General features: G+C 60.6%; 1 protein-coding gene across 1 annotated transcript in view; it reads right to left on the bottom strand.

Moving 5' to 3' along the window:
- LOC144612191 (B-cell receptor CD22-like) overlaps window positions 1-19079 on the bottom strand; it is an 88076-nt gene that overhangs the window by 6689 nt on the left and 62308 nt on the right. The window contains exons 9-11 of the mRNA XM_078431749.1: window positions 16177-16464; window positions 12083-12361; window positions 7338-7625 (exon numbers count right to left, since the gene is read on the bottom strand). Of these exons, the coding sequence (XP_078287875.1) occupies window positions 7338-7625; window positions 12083-12361; window positions 16177-16464 (855 nt within the window). The remainder of the gene's footprint in view (window positions 1-7337; window positions 7626-12082; window positions 12362-16176; window positions 16465-19079) is intronic.

Raw genomic sequence — 19079 nt, 5'->3', positions numbered from 1 at the left:
GTCCGGGCCTACAGTGTCCGGTTCTTACAGTGTCCGGGCCTCCGGGCCTACACTGAGCCTACAGTCCGGGCTTAAACTGTCCCGGCCTACAGCGTCCGGGACTACAGCATCCGGGCCAACAGCATCCGGGCCTACAGCGCTCCCCGACAACGTCCGGGCGTAAACTGTCCGGGCCTACACTGTATGGTCCTACAGCATCCAGGCCTACAGCGCCTGGGCCCACAGTCCGGGCCTATTGCGCCCCCCTGGCCCACAGTGTCTGCGCCTAGAGTGTCTGGGCCTACAGCGCCCCCCTGGCCCACAGTCTGGGCCTACAGCATCTGGGCCTACAGCGTCCGGGCCTACAGTGCACCCCGGCCCACAGTGTCTGGGCCTACAGTGTCCGGGCCTACAGTGTCCAGGCCTACAGCGTCCGGGCCTACACTGTCCGGGCCTACACTGTACAGGCCTACACTGCCCGGGCTTACACTGCCCGGGCCTACTGTATCCGGGCCTACAGTGTCCAGGCCTAAACTATCCGGGCCTAAACTGTCCGGGCCTAGAGTGTCTGGGTCTACAGCGCCCCCCTGGCCCACAGTGTCTGGGCCTACAGTGTCCGAGCCTACAGCGCCCCGCTGGCCCACAGTCTGGGCCTACAGCGTCCGGGCCTACAGCGTCCGGGCCTACAGCGTCCGGGCCTACAGCGTCCGGGCCTACACTGTCCGGGCCTACACTTTCCGGGCCTACACTGTCCGGCCTACACTGTCCGGGCCTACACTGTATGGGCCTACACTGTCCGGGCCTACAGTGTCCCAGGCCTACAGCATCCGGGCCCAGAGTGTTTGGGCCTACAGCATCCCCCCCTGGCCCACAGTGTCTGGGCCGACAGCGCCCCACTGGCCCAAAGTCTGGGCCTACAGCGTCCGGACCTACAGCGTCCGGACCCACAGCGTCCGGGCCTACAGCATCCGGGCCTACAGCGTCCGGGCCTACACTGTCTGGGCCTACGGCGTCCGGGCCTAAAGCGTCCGAGCCTACAGTGTCCGGGCTTAAACCATCCCGGCCTACAGCGTCCGGTCCTAAAGCATCTGTGCCTACAGCATCTGGGCCTACAGTGCCCCCCAGCCCATACTGTCCGGGCCTACAGTGTCCGGGCCTACACTGTCCGGGCCTACAGTGTCCGGGCCTCCGAGCCTACACTGTCCGGGCCTACAGTGTCCAGGCCTACACTGTCCGGGCCTACAGCGTCCGTGCCTACAGCGTCCGTGCCTAAAGCATCCGGGCCTACAGTGTCCGGGCCTACTGCGCCCTCCAGGCCTACAGTGTCCGGGCCTACACTGTCCGGGCCTACAGCGTCCAGTGCAACAGCGCCCCCCTGGCCCACAGTCTGGGCCTACGGCGTCCGAGCTTACAGCGTCCGGGCCTACAGCATCCGGGCCTACAGTGCCCCCCGGCCCACACTGTCCGGACCTACACTGTCCGGGCCTAAACTGTCCAGGCCTACAGTGTCCGGTTCCTACAGTGTCCGGGCCTCCGGGCCTACACTGTCCGAGCCTACAGTCCGGGCTTAAACTGTCCCGGCCTACAGCGTCCGGGACTACAGCATCCGGGCCAACAGCATCCGGGCCTACAGCGCACCCCGACAGCGTCTGGGCCTAAACTGTCCGGGCCTAAAATGTCCGGTCCTACAGCGTCCAGACCTACAGCGCCCCCTTGGCCCACAGTGTCTGGGCCTAGAGTGTCCGGGCCTACAGCGCCCCCTTGGCCCACAGTCTGGGTCTACAGTGTCCGGGCCTCCGGGCCTACACTGAGCCTACAGTCCGGGCTTAAACTGTCCCGGCCTACAGCGTCCGGGCCTACAGCATCCGGGCCTACAGCATCCGGGCCAACAGCGCTCCCCGACAGCGTCCAGGCCTATACTGTCCGGGCCTACACTGTCCGGGCCTACACTGTCCGGTCCTACAGAGTCGAGGCCTACAGCGTCCGGGCCCACAGTCCTGGCCCACAGTGTCTGGGCCCAGAGTGTCCGGCCTACAGCGCCCCCCTGGCCCACAGTCTGGGCCTACAGCATCCGAGCTTACAGCGTCCGGGCCTAGAGCATCCGGGCCTACAGTGCCCCCTGGCCCACAGCATCCGGGCCTACAGCATCCCGGCCTACACTGTCCGAGCCTATACTGTCCTGGCACACAGTGTCCGGGCCTACACTGTCCGGGTCTACAGTGTCCAGTTCCTACAGTGTCCGGGCCTCCGGGCCTACACTGTCTGAGCCTACAGTCCGGGCGTAAACTGTCCCGGCCTACAGCGTCCGGGCCTACAGCATCCGGGCCAACAGCGCTCCCCGACAGCGTCCAGGCCTAAACTGTCCGGGCCTACACTGTCCGGTCCTACAGCGTCCAGGCCTACAGCGGCCCCTGGCCCACAGTGTCTGGGCCTAGAGTGTCCGGGCCTACAGCGCCCCTCTGGCCCGCAGTCCGGGCCTACAGCGTCCAGGCCTAAAGCGTCCAGGCCTAAAGCGTCCGGGCATACAGTGCACCCGGGCCCACAGTGTCTGGCCCTACAGTGTCCGGGCCTAAAATGTCCAGGCCTACAGCGTCCGGGCCTACACTGTCCGGACCTACACTGTACAGGCCTACACTGCCCTGGCCTACACTGCCCAGGCCTACAGTATCCGGGCCTACAGTGTCCGGGCCTAAACTGTCCGGGCCTACAGTGTCCGGGCCTACAGCGCCCGGGCCAACAGTGTCAGGGCCTAGTGTGTCTGGGTCTACAGCACCCCCCTGGCCCCACAGTGTCTGGGCCCACAGTGTCTGGGCCTACTGGGCCTACTGTGCCCCGCTGCCCCACAGCGTCCGGGCCCACAGCGTCCGGGCTCACGGCGTCTGGGCCTACGGCGTCCGGGCCTACGGCGTCCGGGCCTACGGCGTCCGGGCCTACGGCGTCCGGGCCTACGGCGTTCGGGCCTAAAGCATCCGGGCCTACACTGTCCGGGCCTACACTATCCAGGCCTAGTGTGTCTGGGCCTACAGCGCCCCCCCTGGCCCACAGTGTCTGGGCCTACAGTGTCCGGGCCTAAAGCGCCCCACTGACCCACAGTCACGGCCTACAGCGTCCGGGCCTACAGCGTCTGGGCCTACAGCGTCCGAGCCTACAGTGTCCGGGCCTAGTGTGTCCGGGCCTAGTGTGTCTGGGTCTGCAGCGCCCCCCTGGCCCACAGTCTGGGCCTACAGCCTCCGGGCCTACACTGTCTGGGCCTACACTGTCTGGGCCTACGGCGTCCGGGCCTAAAGCTTCCGAGCCTACAGTGTCCGGGCTTAAACCGTCCCGGCCTACAGTGTCCAGTCCTACATCATCTGGGCCTACAGTGTCCGGGCCTACAGTGTCCTGGCCTACAGTGTCCTACAGTGTCCGGGCCTCCGGGCCTCCTGGCCTCCTGGCCTCCTGGCCTCCGGGCCTCCTGGCCTCCGGGCCTCCGGGCCTCCTGGCCTCCGGGCCTCCTGGCCTCCGGGCCTCCTGGCCTCCGGGCCTCCTGGCCTCCGGGCCTCCTGGCCTACACTGTCCGAGCCTACAGTCTGGGCTTAAACTGTCCCGGCCTACAGCGTCCGGGCCTACAGCATCCGGGCCCACAGCATCCGGGCCAACAGCATCTGGGCCTACAGCGCTCCCCGACAGCATCCGGGCCTAAACTGTCCGGGCCTATACTGTCCTGGCCCACAGTGACCGGGCCTACAGCGTCCAGGCCTACAGCGTCCAGGCCTACAGCGTCCGGACCCACAGTGTCTGGGCCTAGAGTGTCCGGGCCTACAGTGCCCCCCGGCCGACAGTGTCCGGGCCTACAGTGTCCGGGCCTACAGCATCCGGGCTTACACTGTCCGAGCCTATACTGTCCAGGCCCACAGTGTCCGGGCCGACACTGTCCGGGCCTACACTGTCCGGGCCTCCGGGCCTACACTGTCCGGGCCTCCGGGCCTACACTGTCCGGGCCTCCGGGCCTACACTGTCCAAGTCAACAGTCCGGGCTTAAACTGTCCCGGCCTACAGTGTCCGGGCCGACAGCATCCGGGCGAACAGCGCTCCCTGACAGCATCCGGGCCTAAACTGTCCAGGCCTACACTGTCTGGTCCTACAGCGTCCAGGCCTACAGCGTCCGGGCCCACAGTCCGGGCCTACAGCACCCCCCTGGCCCACAGTTCTGGGCCTCGAGTGTCCGGGCCTACAGCGCCCCCCTGGCCCACAGTCTGGGCCTACAGCGTCCGGGCCTACAGCGTCCGCGCCTAGAGTGTCCGGGCCTACAGCGTCCGGGCCTATAGTGCCCCCTGGCCCACAGTTTCCTGGCCTACAGTGTCCGGGCCTACAGCGTCTGGGCCTACAGCGTCTGGGCCTACAGCAACCAGGCCAACAGTGTCCGGGCCTACAGCGTCCGGGCCTACACTGTCCGGGCCTATACTGTCTGAGCCTACATTGTCCGGGCCAACAGCGTCTGGGCCTACAGCCCCCCCCCCGTGCCTACACTGTCTGGGCCTACACTGTCTGGGCCTACACTGTCCGGGCCTACAGTGTCCGGGCCTATACTGGGCATCTGGGCCTATACTGTCCGGGCCTATACTGTCCGGGCCTATACTGTCCGGGCCTATACTGTCCGGGCCTATACTGTCCGGGCCTATACTGTCCGGGCCTATACTGTCCGGGCCTATACTGTCCAGGCGTACAGCGTCCCGGCCTACAGCATCCCGGCCTACAGCGCCCCCCTGGGCCACAGTGTCCGGGCCTACAGTGTCCGGACCTACATTGTCTGGGCCTACACTGTCCCGGCCGGAACTGGGCCTACAGCACCACCCGGCCAACAGTGTCCAGGCCTAGAGCGTCCGGGCCAACAGCATCTAGGCCTACACTGTCCAGGCCTACACTATCCAGGCCTACAGCATCCGGGCCTTCAGCGCCCCCTGGGCCCACACTGTCCGGGCCTACAGTATCCGGGCCTGCAGCGTCCGGGCCTAAAGCGTATGGGCCAACAGCATCCGGGCCTAAAGTATCCGGGCTTACACCGTCCGGGCCTACAGCATCCGGGCCTACAGCATCCGGGCCTATAGCGCCCCCCGGCCCTATAGCGCCCCCCGGCCCACACTGTCCGGGCCTACAGTGTCCAGGCCTACAGTGTCCGGGCCTACAGCTTCCGGGCCTACACTTCCGGGCCTACAGTGTCCAGGCCAATGCTGTCCGGGCCTAAAGTGTCCAGGCCTGCAGTGTCTAGGCCTACAGTGTCCGGGCCAACAGCGTCTGGGCCTACAGCGCCCCCTGGTCCACAGTGACCGGGGCCACAATGTCCCGGCATAAAGCGTCTAGGCCTAAACTGTTCAGGCCTGCACTGTCCTGGCCTACAGCATCCGGGCCTTTAGCGCCCCCCGGCCCACACTGTCCGGGCCTACATCGTATGGCCTACACTGTCCGGGCCGGAACTGTCCGTGCCTACAGCATCCGGGCCCATTGTCCGAGCCTACAGCGTCCGGGCCTACAGTGTTCGGGCCTACAGTGTCCGGGCCTACACTGTCCGGGCCTACACTGTCCGGGCCTACAGCACCCCCCAGGCCTAATACAGCGGCCTAATACGGTCCAACACTGTCCGGGCCTACAGTGTCCCCCGGGCCTACATCGTCTGGGCCTACACTGTCCGGGCCGGAACTGTCCGTGCCTACAGCATCCGGGCCCACAGTGTCCGAGCCCACAGTGTCCGAGCCCACAGTGTCCGGGCCTACAGTGTCCGGGCCAACACTGTCCGGGCCTACAGCGTCCGGGCCTACAGTGTCCTGGTCTATACTGTCCGGGCCTACAGCGCCCCCCCAGGCCTAATACAGCGGCCTAATACGGTCCAACACTGTCCGGGCCTACAGTATCTGGGCCTACAGCGTCCGGGCCTAAAGCGTCTGGGCCAACAGCATCCGGGCCTACAGTGTCTGGGCTTACACTGTCTGGGCCTACAGCATCCGGGTGTACAGCGCCACCCGGCCCACAGTGTCCGGGCCCACAGGGTCCCGGCCTACAGTGTCTTTGCCTACAGTGTCCGGGCCCACAGGGTACCGGCCTACAGTGTCTTTGCCTACAGTGTCCGGGCCTACACCGTCCGGGCCTACAGTGTCCGGGCCTACACCGTCCGGGCCTACAGTGTCCGGAACTACAGCGCCCCCCCTGGGCCTCAGTGTCCGGGCCTACAGCGTCCGCACCTACAGCGTCTGGGCCCACAGTGTCCGAGTCTACAGTGTCTGGGCCTACATCGTCCGAGCCTACACTGTCCGGGCTAGAACTGTCCGGGCCTACAGCATCTGGGCCTACAGCGTCCTGACCAACCGCATCCGGGACAACAGCGTACGGGCCTTCAGCGTACGGGCCTACAGCGTCCGGGCCTACAGTGTCCGGGCCTACAGCGTCTGGGCCTACACTGCCCGGGCCTACACTGTCCAGGCCTACAGTATCCGGGCCTACAGTGTCCGGGCCTACAGTGTCCGGGCCTACAGCATCCGGGCCTACAGCATCCGGGCCTACAGTGTCCGGGCCTACAGCGCCCCTCTGGCCCACAGTGTCCGGGCCCACAGCGTCCACCTACAGCGTCCGGGCCTACAGCGTCCGGGCCTACAGCGTCCGGGCCTACAGCGTCCGGGCCTACAGCGTCCGGGCCTATAGCATCTGGGCATACAGTGTCCCGGCCTACAGCGTCAGGGCGGGACACTGTCCAGGCCTACAGCGTCCCGGCCCACAGTGTCCGGGCCTACAGCATCCGGGCCAACAGTGTCCAGTCCTACAGCATCCGGGCCTACAGCGTCCGGGACTACAGCGTCCCGGCCTACAGCTTCTGGGCCTACACTGTCCGGGCCTACATGGTCCAGGCCTACAGCGTCCGGACCTACAGTGTCCGCGCCTACAGTGTCCGGGCCTACAGTGTACGGGACAACAGCGCCCCCCTGGCCCAGAGTGTCCGGGCCTATAGTGGCCGGGCCTACAGCGTCCGGGCCTACAGCATCCAGGCCTACGGTGTCCGGGTCTACAGTGCCCCCCTGGACCACAGTGTCTGGGCCTACAGTGTCCGGCCCTGCAGCGTCCGGGCCTACAGTGTCCGGGCCTACACTGACCGGGCCTTCAGTGTCCGGGCCTACAATGTCCGGGCCTACAGCGTCCGGGCCTACAGCGTCCGGGCCTTCAGGCCCCCCCCCGGTCCAACACTGTCCGGGCCTACAGTGTTCGGGCCTACAGCGCCCCCCAGGCCGAATACGGGACAAGGGCGGTCCATACCAATTTAGCCCAAGATATGGGATGTCCCGGCTAATACGGGACGGTTGGCAACTCTGCAAGGGATGGTGGGGAATACTCACACAACACGTTAACAGTGATGGTCTCTGAGCTCATATTGCCAATCTCGTTCTCGGCTGTACAGCGATACGGGCCCGCTTGTTCTGGGGTGATGCCGTCAAACACCAGACTCTGGGCACCCCATCCGTTAACACGGCCGTTGTGATACCAGAAGTATCTGCTCACGGGAGGATCACTCACATGGCTAGCACACGTCAGGATCAGCCGGTCAACCATGCTCACGTTGTACACAGCCCTCCCGACCTGCACATCATTGACACGGGACTCAATGTGGACGCCCTGGGGCTTATCTGAAATGACAAGGGCAGCCAGCGTTAGACACACATACACACACACATGCTCCCTCCCTCCCTCCCTCCCTCCCTCTCTCTCTCTCTCTCTCTCTCTCTCTCTCTCTCTCTCTCTCTCTCTCTCTCCCTCCCTCTCTCTCTCTCTCTCCCTCTCCCTCCCCCTCGCCCTAAAACATTCACAACTCTCTGGGTGGAAACTTTTTTTAAAAAAACGTTTTAAACGGCCTCCCCTTTATTCTTAGACTGTGTGTGTGTGGCCCCTGGTTCTGGACTCCCCCAACATTGGCAACATGTTTCCTGCATCGAGCTTGTCCAGTCCTTTTATAATTTTATAAGTCCTTTTATAATTTTATTATCTCTATAAGATCCCCTCTCATCCTTCTAAACTCCAGTGAATACAAGCCCCAGCCTTTCCAATCTTTCCTCGTACGACAGTCAATAGACAATAGACAATAGACAATAGACAATAGGTGCAGGAGTAGGCCATTCAGCCCTTCGAGCCAGCACCGCCATTCAATGCGATCATGGCTGATCACTCTCAATCAGTACCCCGTTCCTGCCTTCTCCCCATACCCCCTCACTCCGCTATCCTTAAGAGCTCTATCCAGCTCTCTCTTGAAAGCATCCAACGAACTGGCCTCCACTGCCTTCTGAGGCAGAGAATTCCACACCTTCACCACCCTCTGACTGAAAAAGTTCTTCCTCATCTCCGTTCTAAATGGCCTACCCCTTATTCTCAAACTGTGGCCCCTTGTTCTGGACTCCCCCAACATTGGGAACATGTTTCCTGCCTCTAATGTGTCCAATCCCCTAATTATCTTATATGTTTCAATAAGATCCCCCCTCATCCTTCTAAATTCCAGTGTATACAAGCCCAATCGCTCCAGCCTTTCAACATACGACAGTCCCGCCATTCCGGGAATTAACCTAGTGAACCTACGCTGCACGCCCTCCATAGCAAGAATATCCTTCCTCAAATTTGGAGACCAAAACTGCACACAGTACTCCAGGTGCGGTCTCACCAGGGCCCGGTACAACTGTAGAAGGACCTCTTTGCTCCTATACTCAACTCCTCTTGTTACGAAGGCCAACATTCCATTGGCTTTCTTCACAGCCTGCTGTACCTGCATGCTTCCTTTCATTGACTGATGCACTGGGACACCCAGATCTCGTTGAACTCCCCCTCCTCCTAACTTGACACCATTCAGATAATAATCTGCCTTTCTATTCTTACTTCCAAAGTGAATAACCTCACACTTATCTACATTAAACTGCATCTGCCATGTATCCGCCCACTCACACAACCTGTCCAAGTCACCCTGCAGCCTTATTGCATCTTCCTCACAATTCACACTACCCCCCAACTTAGTATCATCTGCAAATTTGCTAATGGTACTTTTAATCCCTTCGTCTAAGTCATTAATGTATATCGTGAATAGCTGGGGTCCCAGCACCGAACCTTGCGGTACCCCACTGGTCACTGCCTGCCATTCCGAAAGGGACCCATTTATCCCCACTCTTTGCTTTCTGTCTGTCAACCAATTTTCTATCCATGTCAGTACCCTACCCCCAATACCATGTGCCCTAATTTTGCCCACTAATCTCCTATGTGGGACCTTGTCGAAGGCTTTCTGAAAGTCGAGGTACACCACATCCACTGACTCTCCCTTGTCAATTTTCCTAGTTACATCCTCAAAAAATTCCAGTAGATTTGTCAAGCATGATTTCCCCTTCGTAAATCCATGCTGACTCGGAATGATCCCGTTACTGCTATCCAAATGCTCAGCAATTTCGTCTTTTATAATTGACTCCAGCATCTTCCCCACCACTGATGTCAGACTAACTGGTCTATAATTACCCGTTTTCTCTCTCCCTCCTTTCTTAAAAAGTGGGATAACATTTGCTATTCTCCAATCCACAGGAACTGATCCTGAATCTATAGAACATTGAAAAATGATCTCCAATGCTTCCACTATTTCTAGAGCCACCTCCTTAAGTACCATGGGATGCAGACCATCAGGCCCTGGGGATTTATCAGCCTTCAGTCCCATCAGTCTACCCAAAACCATTTCCTGCCTAATGTGGATTTCCTTCAGTTCCTCCATCACCCTAGGTTCTCCGGCCCCTAGAACATTTGGGAGATTGTGTGTATCTTCCTCAGTGAAGACAGATCCAAAGTAACGGTTTAACTCGTCTGCCATTTCTTTGTTCCCCATAATAAATTCCCCTGCTTCTGTCTTCAAGGGACCCACATTTGCCTTGACTATTTTTTTCCTCTTCACGTACCTAAAAAAACTTTTGCTATCCTCCTTTATATTATTGGCTAGTTTACCCTCGTACCTCATCTTTTCTCCCCGTATTGCCTTTTTAGTTAACTTTTGTTGCTCTTTAAAAGAGTCCCAATCCTCTGTCTTCCCACTCTTCTTTGCTATGTTATACTTCCTCTCCTTAATTTTTATGCTGTCCCTGACTTCCCTTGTCAGCCACAGGTGTCTCTTACTCCCCTTAGAGTCTTTCCACCTCTTTGGAATAAATTGATCCTGCAACCTCTGCATTATTCCCAGGAATACCTGCCATTGCTGTTCTACCGTCTTCCCTGCTCGGGCCTCCTTCCAATCAATTTTGGCCAGCTCCTGCCTCATGCCTCTGTAATCCCCTTTGCTATACTGTAATACCGACACTTCCGATTTTCCCTTCTGCCTTTCCATTTGCAGAGTAAAACTTATCATGTTGTGATCAATGCCTCCTAATGGCTCTTTTTACCTCTAGTCCCCTTATCAGATCAGGATCATTACACAACACTACATCCAGAATTGCCTTCTCCCTGGTAGGCTCCAGTACAAGCTGTTCTAAGAATCCATCTCGAAGGCACTCTACAAACTCTCTTTCCTGGGGTCCATTTCCAACCTGATTTTCCCAGTCTACCTGCATGTTGAAATCTCCCATAACCACCGTAGCATTACATTTTTGACACGCCAATTTTATCTTCTGATTCAACTTGCACCCTATGTCGAGGCTACTGTTTGGGGGCCTATAGATAACTCCCATTAGGGTCTTTTTACCCTTACAATTTCTCATTTCTATCCATACTGATTCAACATCTCCTGATTCTATGTCACCCCTTGCAAGGGAATGAATATCATTCCTTACCATCAGAGCAACCCCACCCCCTCTGCCCACCTGTCTGTCTTTTCTATACGTTGTGTATCCCTGAATATTCAGTTCCCAGCCCTGGTCCTCTTGTAGCCATGTCTCAGTGATCCCTACAACATCATACTTGCCCATGACTAACTGAGCCTCAAGCTCATCCACTTTATTTTTTATACTACGCGCATTTAAGTACAACACTTTAACTTCTGTATTTACCTCCCCTCTCACATCGTTCACAATTGGCTCTGCCCTTAATTTCTTTTCCGCTCTAGAACTTCTGTTCCCATTCTTCCGAGAGTCTTTTGCAATATCTCCTGTATTCCCTTTTACCTCATCTTCATATTCACAATTTGTTAACCCCTCCCCCCCACTACTTAGTTTAAAGCCACAGTCCCGCCATCCCGGGGATTAACCTGGTGAACCTACGCTGCACTGCCTCAATAGCAAGGACGTCCTTCCTCAAATTTGGAGACCAAAACTGCACACAGTACTCCAGGTGCGGTCTCACCAGGGCCCTGTACAACTGCAGAAGGACCTCTTTGCTCCTATACTCAACTCCTCTCGTTATGTTACTCCAGCATCTTGTGCCCATCTGTGGTTTAAACCAGCATTGCCCTGTGACGTTGGTGAGGCCGCATTTGGAGCACTGTGTTCAGTTTTGGTCGTCCTGCTGAAAGAAGGATGTCGTGGAGCTGGAAAGGGTGCAGAGAAGATTGACGAGGATGTTGCCAGGACTCAAGGGGCCTGAGCTACAGGGAGAGGTTGGGGCCAGGCTGGGACTCTGTTCCTTGGGGCGCAGGAGGATGAGGGGCGATCTTATAGAGGTGTACAAATATCACCAGGGGAATAGATTGGGTAGACGCACAGAGTCTCTTGCCCAGAGTAGGGGAATCGAGGACCAGAGGACATGGGTTCAAGGTGAAGGGGGGGGGGGGAAAGATTTAATAGGAATCTCTTTCCACACAGAGGGTGGTGGGTGTATGGAACGAGCTGCCGGAGGAGGTAGTTGAGGTTGAACTGGGAGGTAAATAGAGAATTAGGGGAGGGCACCTGTAAATTCTGAATTATGGGAGGGCACCAGTAAATGGGGAAATAGGGGAGGGCACTAGTAAACAAGTCTTTTTCCGCACGTTCTGTGTTTAGTTTATAGATACAGCGCTGAAACAGGCCCCTTGTGCCCACCGAGTCCACGCCGACCAGCGATCGCCCGTTCACACACTAGTGCTGTGTTTTGTTTCAGAGATATTCATTTATCCATATGGGGTGGGACTTTATCTCAGGATGACGTGCTCTGCGGGGATACTCACGCTTGCCCCTAAGTGTGAGTTCAGCCGATTGCCTGCTTCCCACTGTGTTGGTGGCTTGGCACATGTACTTCCCGAAGTCCGCGTAGGATATGGACGGGTATTCCAGGTCGGGACTCGTTCCCCTCTTGATTTCAGCTCCGTATCTGTACCAGGTGTATTCATGGACTGGTGGATCCGCTGCAACGGAACTGCAGCTGAGACGGACTCTGTCCCCTTCCCTCAACGTGCGGCCTCTCATCCCGTTCACCCACAGTAAGGCGGTGACGTCACGCGGTTGGACTGAGAACACACAGAGAGAGAGAGAGAGAGAGAGAGAGACACGCTCACGCACAAACAAACACACACTTGGAGCGCAGGAGGATGAGGGGCGATCTTATAGAGGTGTACAAGATCACGAGGGGAATAGATCGGGTAGACGCACAGAGTCTCTTGCCCAGAGTAGGGGAATCGAGGACCAGAGGACATGGGTTCATAGGGGGGGGGGGAAGATTTAATGGGAATCCAAGGGGTAACTTTTCCACACAGAGGGTGGTGGGTGTATGGAACGAGCTGCTGGAGGAGGTAGTTGAGGCTGGGACTAGAGGTAAATAGAGAATTAGGGGAGGGCACCAGTAAATGGGGAATTAGAGGAGGGCACTAGTAAACAAGCCTGTTCTGTGTTTAGTTTAGAGATACAGCGCGGAAACAGGCCCTTCGGCCCACTGAGTCCACACCGACCAGCGATCCCCGCACACTAACACTACTCCACACACACACACGCACACACGCACACACGCACACACACATACACACACACCCACTAGAGAACAATTTACAATCTTTACACCGAAGCCAATTGACCTACAAACCCGCACGCACGTCTTTGGAGTGTGGGAGGAAACCAGAGCGCCCGGAGAAAACCCACGCGGGTCACGGGGAGAGAACGTGCGCACAAACTCCACACAGACAGCGTCCGGGCCTACAGCGTCTGAGCCTACAGCACCCCCCCCCCCCCCCGGGCCTCCACTGTCCGGGCCTCCACTGTCCGGGCCTACACTGTCCGGGCCCACAGCATCCGGGCCCACAGCGTCCGGGCCCACAGCGTCCGGGCCTATAGCACCCCCGGCCCACACTGTCCGGGCTTACAGTGTCCAGGCCAACACTGTCCGGGCCTACAGTGTCCGGGCCTACATTGTCTGGGCCTAAAGCATCCGGGCCTACAGCATCCGGGCCTCACAGTGCCTACAGCATCTGGTCCTACAGCATCCCCTGGCCCACACTGTCCGGGCCTACAGTGTCCGGGCCTCCAGTGTCCGGGCATAAAGCATCCGGGCCTGCAGTGTCCGGTCCTACAGCGCCTCTCTAACCCACAGTGTCTGGGCCAAAAGTGTCCGGGCCTACAGAGTCCGGACCTACAGTGTCCAGGCCTACAGTGTCTGGGCCTAAAGCGTCCGGGCATACAGCGTCCGGGCCTACAGCATCCGGGCCTACAGCATCTAGGCCTGCACTGTCCGGGCCTACAGTGTCCGGACCTACAGTGTCCGGACCTACAGCGTCCAGGCCTACAGCGTCCGGGCCTACAGTGTCTGGGCCTACAGCGCCACCCTTGCCCACAGTTTCCGGGCCTACAGCATCCGGGCCTTCAGCGTCCGAGCCTGCAGCGCCACCCGGCCCACAGTGTTCGGACCTACAGCGTCTGCGCCAACAGCATTCAACAGCCTACACCGAGCAGGCCGGAACTGTCCGGGCCTACACGGTCCGGGCCTTCAGTGTCTGGGCCTGCAGCGCCACCCAGCCCACAGTGTCCAGGCCTACAGCATCCGGGCCTTCAGCGTCCGGGCCTGCAGAGCCACCCGGCCCACAGTGTCCGGACCTACAGCGTCCGGGCCAAGAGCATCCAGTCCAACAGCGTCCGGGCATACAGCGTCCGGGCCTACATTGTCCGAGCCTACAGCGCTCCCTGACCCACAGTGTCCAGGCCTACAACGTCAGGGCCTACAGCGTCCGGGCCTACTGTTTCTGGGCCTACAGTGTCCGGGCCTACACTGTCTGGGCCTACACTGTACAGGCCTACAGCGTCCAGGCCTACAGCATCCGGGCCTACAGTGTCCGGGCCTACAGCGTCCGGGCCTACAGCGCCCCCCTGGCCCACAGTGACCGGGCCTACAACGTCTGGGCCTACAGCGTCCAGACCTACATTGTCCAGGCCTACAGCGTCCGGGCCTACAGTGTCTGGTCTTAAACTGTCCGGGCCTACAGTGTCCGGGCCTACAGTGTCCTGTCCAACACTGTCCGGGCCTACAGCGCCCCCCGGGCCTAATACGGGACAAGGGCGGTCACGTACGGGACAAACCAATTTAGCCCAAGATACGGGATGTCCCGGCTAATACGTGACGGTTGGCAACTCTGCAAGGGATACAGGCCTACAGCGTCCAGGCATACAGTGTCCGGGCCTACAGTGTCCGGGCCTACAGCATCCGGGCCTACAGTGTCCGGGCATACAGAGCCCCCCTGGCCCACTGTGTCTGGGCCCACAGTATCCGGGCCCACAGTACCCGGGCCTACATTATCCGGGCTAGAACTGTCCGGGCCTACAGCGTCCAGGCCTACAGCATCCGGGCTGACAGCGCCAACCGGCCTGGGCCTACCAGTCCGGGCCTACAGCGTCCGGGCCTACAGCGTCCGGGCTTACACTGTCTGGGCCTACACTGTCCAGGCCTACACTGTCCAGGCCTACAGCATCCGGGCTTACACCGTCTGGGCTTACACCGTCTGGGCCTAAAGTGTCCGGGCCTACAGCATCCGGGCCTATAGCATCCGGGCCTACAGCATCCGGGCGTACAGCGTCCAGGCCTACAGCATCTGGGCCTACAGTGTCCGGGCCTACAGCACCCCCTGGCCCACAGTGCCCTGGCCCACAGTGTCCGGGCCTACATTGTCCCGGCCGGAACAGTCCGGGCCTACAGTGTCCGGGCCTACAGCATCTGGGCCTACAGCATCCAGGCCTACAGCATCTGGGCCTACTGTGTCCAGGCCTACTGTGTCCAGGCCTACAGCAACCCCTGGTCCACAGTGCCCTGGCCCACAGTATCCGGGCCTACATTGTGCCGGCCGGAACTGTCCGGGCCTACAGCGTCCGGGCTTATACCGTATGTGCCTACAGCGACACCCGGCCGACAGTGTCCGGGCCTACAGCGTCTGGGCCAACAGTGTCCGGGCCTATAGTGCCTCCCTGGCCCACAGTGTCCGGGCCTATAGTGCCTCCCTGGCATACAGCGCCCCCCTGGGCCACAGCATCTGGGCCTACACTGTCCGGGCCTACAGTGTCCGGGCCTACAGCGTCCAGACCTACAGCGCCCCCCTGGCCCACAATGTCCAGGCCTATAGTGTCTGGGCCTACAACGTCCAGGCCTACAGCGTCCGGGCCTACAGCGCCCCCCCTTGCCCACAGTGTCCGGGCCTACATCGTCCGGGCCTTCAGCGTCCGGGCCTGCAGCGTCACCCGGCCCACAGTGTTCGGACCTGCACGGTCCGGGACTTCAGTGTCTGGGCCTGCAGCACCACGCGGCCCACAGTGTCCGGACCTACGCCGTCCGGGCCAACAGCATCCAGTCCAACAGCGTCCGGGCCTACAGCAGGCGGGCCTACAGTGTCCGGGCCTACAGCGCTCCCTAGCCCACAATGTCCGGGCCTACAACGTCAGGGCCTACAGCGTCCGGGCCTACTGTTTCCGGGCCTACAGTGTCCAGGCCTACACTGTCTGGGCCTACACTGTACAGGCCTACAGCGTCCAGGCCTACAGCATCCGGGCCTACAGTGTCCGGGCCTACAGCGTCCGGGCCTACAGCGCCCCCCCTGGCCCACAGTGTCCTGGCCTACAACATCCGGGCCTACAGCGTCCGGACCTACATTGTCCAGGCCTACAGCGTCCGGGCCTACAGTGTCCGATCTTAAACTGTCCGGGCCTACACTGTCCGGGCCTACAGTGCCCCCCAGGCCTAATATGGGACAAGGGCGGTCCCGTACGGGACAAACCAATTTAGCCCAAGATACGGGATGTCCCGGCTAATACGGGACGGTTGGTAACTCTGCAAGGGATGATGGGGAATACTCACACAACACGTTAACAGTGATGGTCTCTGAGCTCACTCTGCCAATCTCGTTCTCGGCTGTACAGCGATACGGGCCCGCTTGTTCTGGGGTGATTCTGTCAAACACCAGACTCTGGGCACGCCATCCGTTAACACGGCCGTTGCGGTACCAGGAGTATCTGCTCACGGGAGGATAACTCACACGGCTAGCACACGTCAGGGTCAGCCGGTCATACTTGTTCACGTTGTTCACCGCCCCCCAGACCTGCACATCATTGACACGGGACACAATGTGGACGCCCTGGGGCTTATCTGAAACGACAAGGGCAGCCAGCGTTAGACACTCTCTCTCTCCTCCCTCCCTCCCTCCCTCCCTCCCTCCCTCCCTCCCTCCCTCCCTCCCTCCCTCCCTCCCTCCCTCCCTCCCTCCCTCCCTCCCTCCCTCCCTCCCTCCCTCCCTCCCTCCCTCCCTCCCTCCCTCCCTCCCTCCCTCCCTCCCTCCCTCCCTCCCTCCCTCCCTCCCTCCTTCCCTCCCTCCCTCTCTCTCTCTTCCCCCCCCCTCCCTCCCTCCATCCCCTTCTCCCTCTCCCTCTCCCTCTCCCCTTCTCCCTCTCCCTCTCTCTCCCTCTCTCTCTCTCTCTCTCTCTCTCTTCCCCACCCCCTCCCTCCCTCCCTCCCCTTCTCCCTCTCCCTCTCCCTCTCCCCTCCCCCCTCCTCCAACTGCAGTGACCAGGCCTACAGCATCTGGGCCTACAGCGTCCGGTCCTACAACGTCCGGGCCTACAGCGTCCGGGCCTACACCCTCTAGGCCTACACTGTCTGGGCCGGAACGGTCCAGGCCTACAGCATCCGGGCCTTCAGCGTCCGGTCGTTTGGGACTACAGTGTCCGGGCCTACAGCGTCAGCGCCAACAGTGTCTGGGCCTACACTGTCCGGGCCTACACGGTCCAGGCCTACAGCGTCTGGGCCTAGTGTCCGGGCTTACACCGTCTGGGCATACACTGTCCAGGCCTACAGCGTCTGGGCCTACAGCATCCGGGCTTACACCGTCTGGGCGTACAGTGTCCGGGCCTACAGCGTCCAGGCCTACAGCATCTGGGCCCACAGTGTCCGGGCCTACAGTGCCCGGGACTACATCGTCTGGACCTACATTGTCCTGGCCGGAACAGCGCCACCCGGCCCACAGTGTCCGGGCCTACAGCATCTGGGCCAACATGTCCGGGCCTATAGCGCCCCCTGGCCCACAGTGTCCGGGCCTACAGGGTCCCGGCGTACAGCGTCTAGGCGTACACTGTCCGGGCCTACAGCATCCAGGCCTTCATCGCCCTCCTGCCCACACTGTCCGGGCCTACAGCGTCCGGGCCTAAAGCGTCCGGGCCTACAGCGTCCGGGCCTACAATCCCGGTCGGGGCTTACACCATCCGGGCCTACAGCATCTGGGCCTACAGCGTCTGAGCCTACAGTGTCCGGGTCCACAGTGTCCAGGCCTACAGCGTCTGGGCCTACAGCGTCCGGGCCTACAGCGTCCGGGCCTACAGTGTCCGGGCCTACAGCATCCGGGCCAACAGCGTCCCCTGGGCCCACAGTGTCCGGGCCTACAGTGTCCAGGCCTATATCGTCTGGGCCTAAACTGTCCGGGCCTACAGCGTCCGGGCCTACAGCGTCTGGGCCTACAGCGTCCGGGCCCACAATGTCCGGGTCCACAGTGCCCGCTCCCCCCTCCTCCCACAGTATACGGGCCTACAGTGACCGGGCCTACAGTGACCGGGCCCTACAGCGTCCGGGCCTACACTGTCCAGGCCTACAGCATCTGGGCCTACAGTGTCTGGGTCCACAGTGCCCAGGCCTACAGCGCCTCCCTGGCCCACAGTGTCCGGGCGTACAGTGTCCGGGCCTACAGTGTCAGGGCCAACAGTGTCTGGGCCTACACTGTCCGGGCCGGGAATTGTCCGGGCCGACAGCATCCGGGCCTACAGTGTCTGGGCCTACCCGGCCCACAGTGTCTGGGCCTACCCGGCCCACAGTGTCTGGGCCTACCCGGCCCACAGTGTCTGGGCCTACCCGGCCCACAGTGTCTCGGCCTACAGCGTCCGGGCCTACAGCGTCCGGTCCAACAGCGTCCAGTCCTATAGCGTCCGGGCCTGCAGCGTCCGGGCCTACAGCGTCTGGGCCTACACTGTCCGGGCCTACAAGGTCCAGGCCTACAGCATCCGGGCCTACAGTGTCCGGGCCTACAGTGTCCGGGCCTACACCGTCTGGGCCTACAGTGTCCGGGCCTACAGCATCCGGGCCTACAGCTTCCAGGCCTACAGCATCTGGGCCCACAGTGTCCGGGCCTACAGTGCCCGGGCCTACATCGTCTGGGCCTATATTGTCCTGGCCGGAACTGTCCGGGCCTACAGCGCCACCGTCTGGGCCTACAGCGCCACCCGGCCCACAGTGTCCGGGCCTACAGCATCTGGGCCAACAGTGTCCGGGCCTACAGTGTCCCGGCGTACAGCGTCTAGGCCTACACTGTCCAGGCCTACACTGTCCAGGCCTACACTGTCCGGGCCTACAGCATCCAGGCCTTCAACACCCCCCCGGCCCACACTGTCCGGGCCTACAGCGTCCGGGCCTAAAGCGTCCGGGCCTATAATCCCAGTCCGGGCTTACACCGTCCGGGCCTATAGCGTCCGGGCATACAGCGTATGGGCCTACAGCGTATGGGCCTACAGTGACCGGGTCCACAGTGTCCAGGCCTACAGCGTCTGGGCCTACAGCGTCTGGGCCTACAGCGTCCGGGCCCACAATGTCCGGGTCCACAGTGCCCGCTCCCCCCTCCTCCCACAGTATACGGGCCTACAGTGACCGGGCCTACAGTGACCGGGCCTACAGTGACCGGGCCCTACAGCGTCCGGGCCTACACTGTCCAGGCCTACAGCATC

Source organism: Rhinoraja longicauda, chromosome 43 (genome assembly GCF_053455715.1).
Source record: "Rhinoraja longicauda isolate Sanriku21f chromosome 43, sRhiLon1.1, whole genome shotgun sequence".
In the NCBI taxonomy this organism is placed as follows: Eukaryota; Metazoa; Chordata; class Chondrichthyes; order Rajiformes; family Arhynchobatidae; genus Rhinoraja; species Rhinoraja longicauda.
The sequence above is the reverse complement of the archived record's forward strand: the minus strand, read 5'-3'. Positions and strand labels throughout refer to the sequence as shown.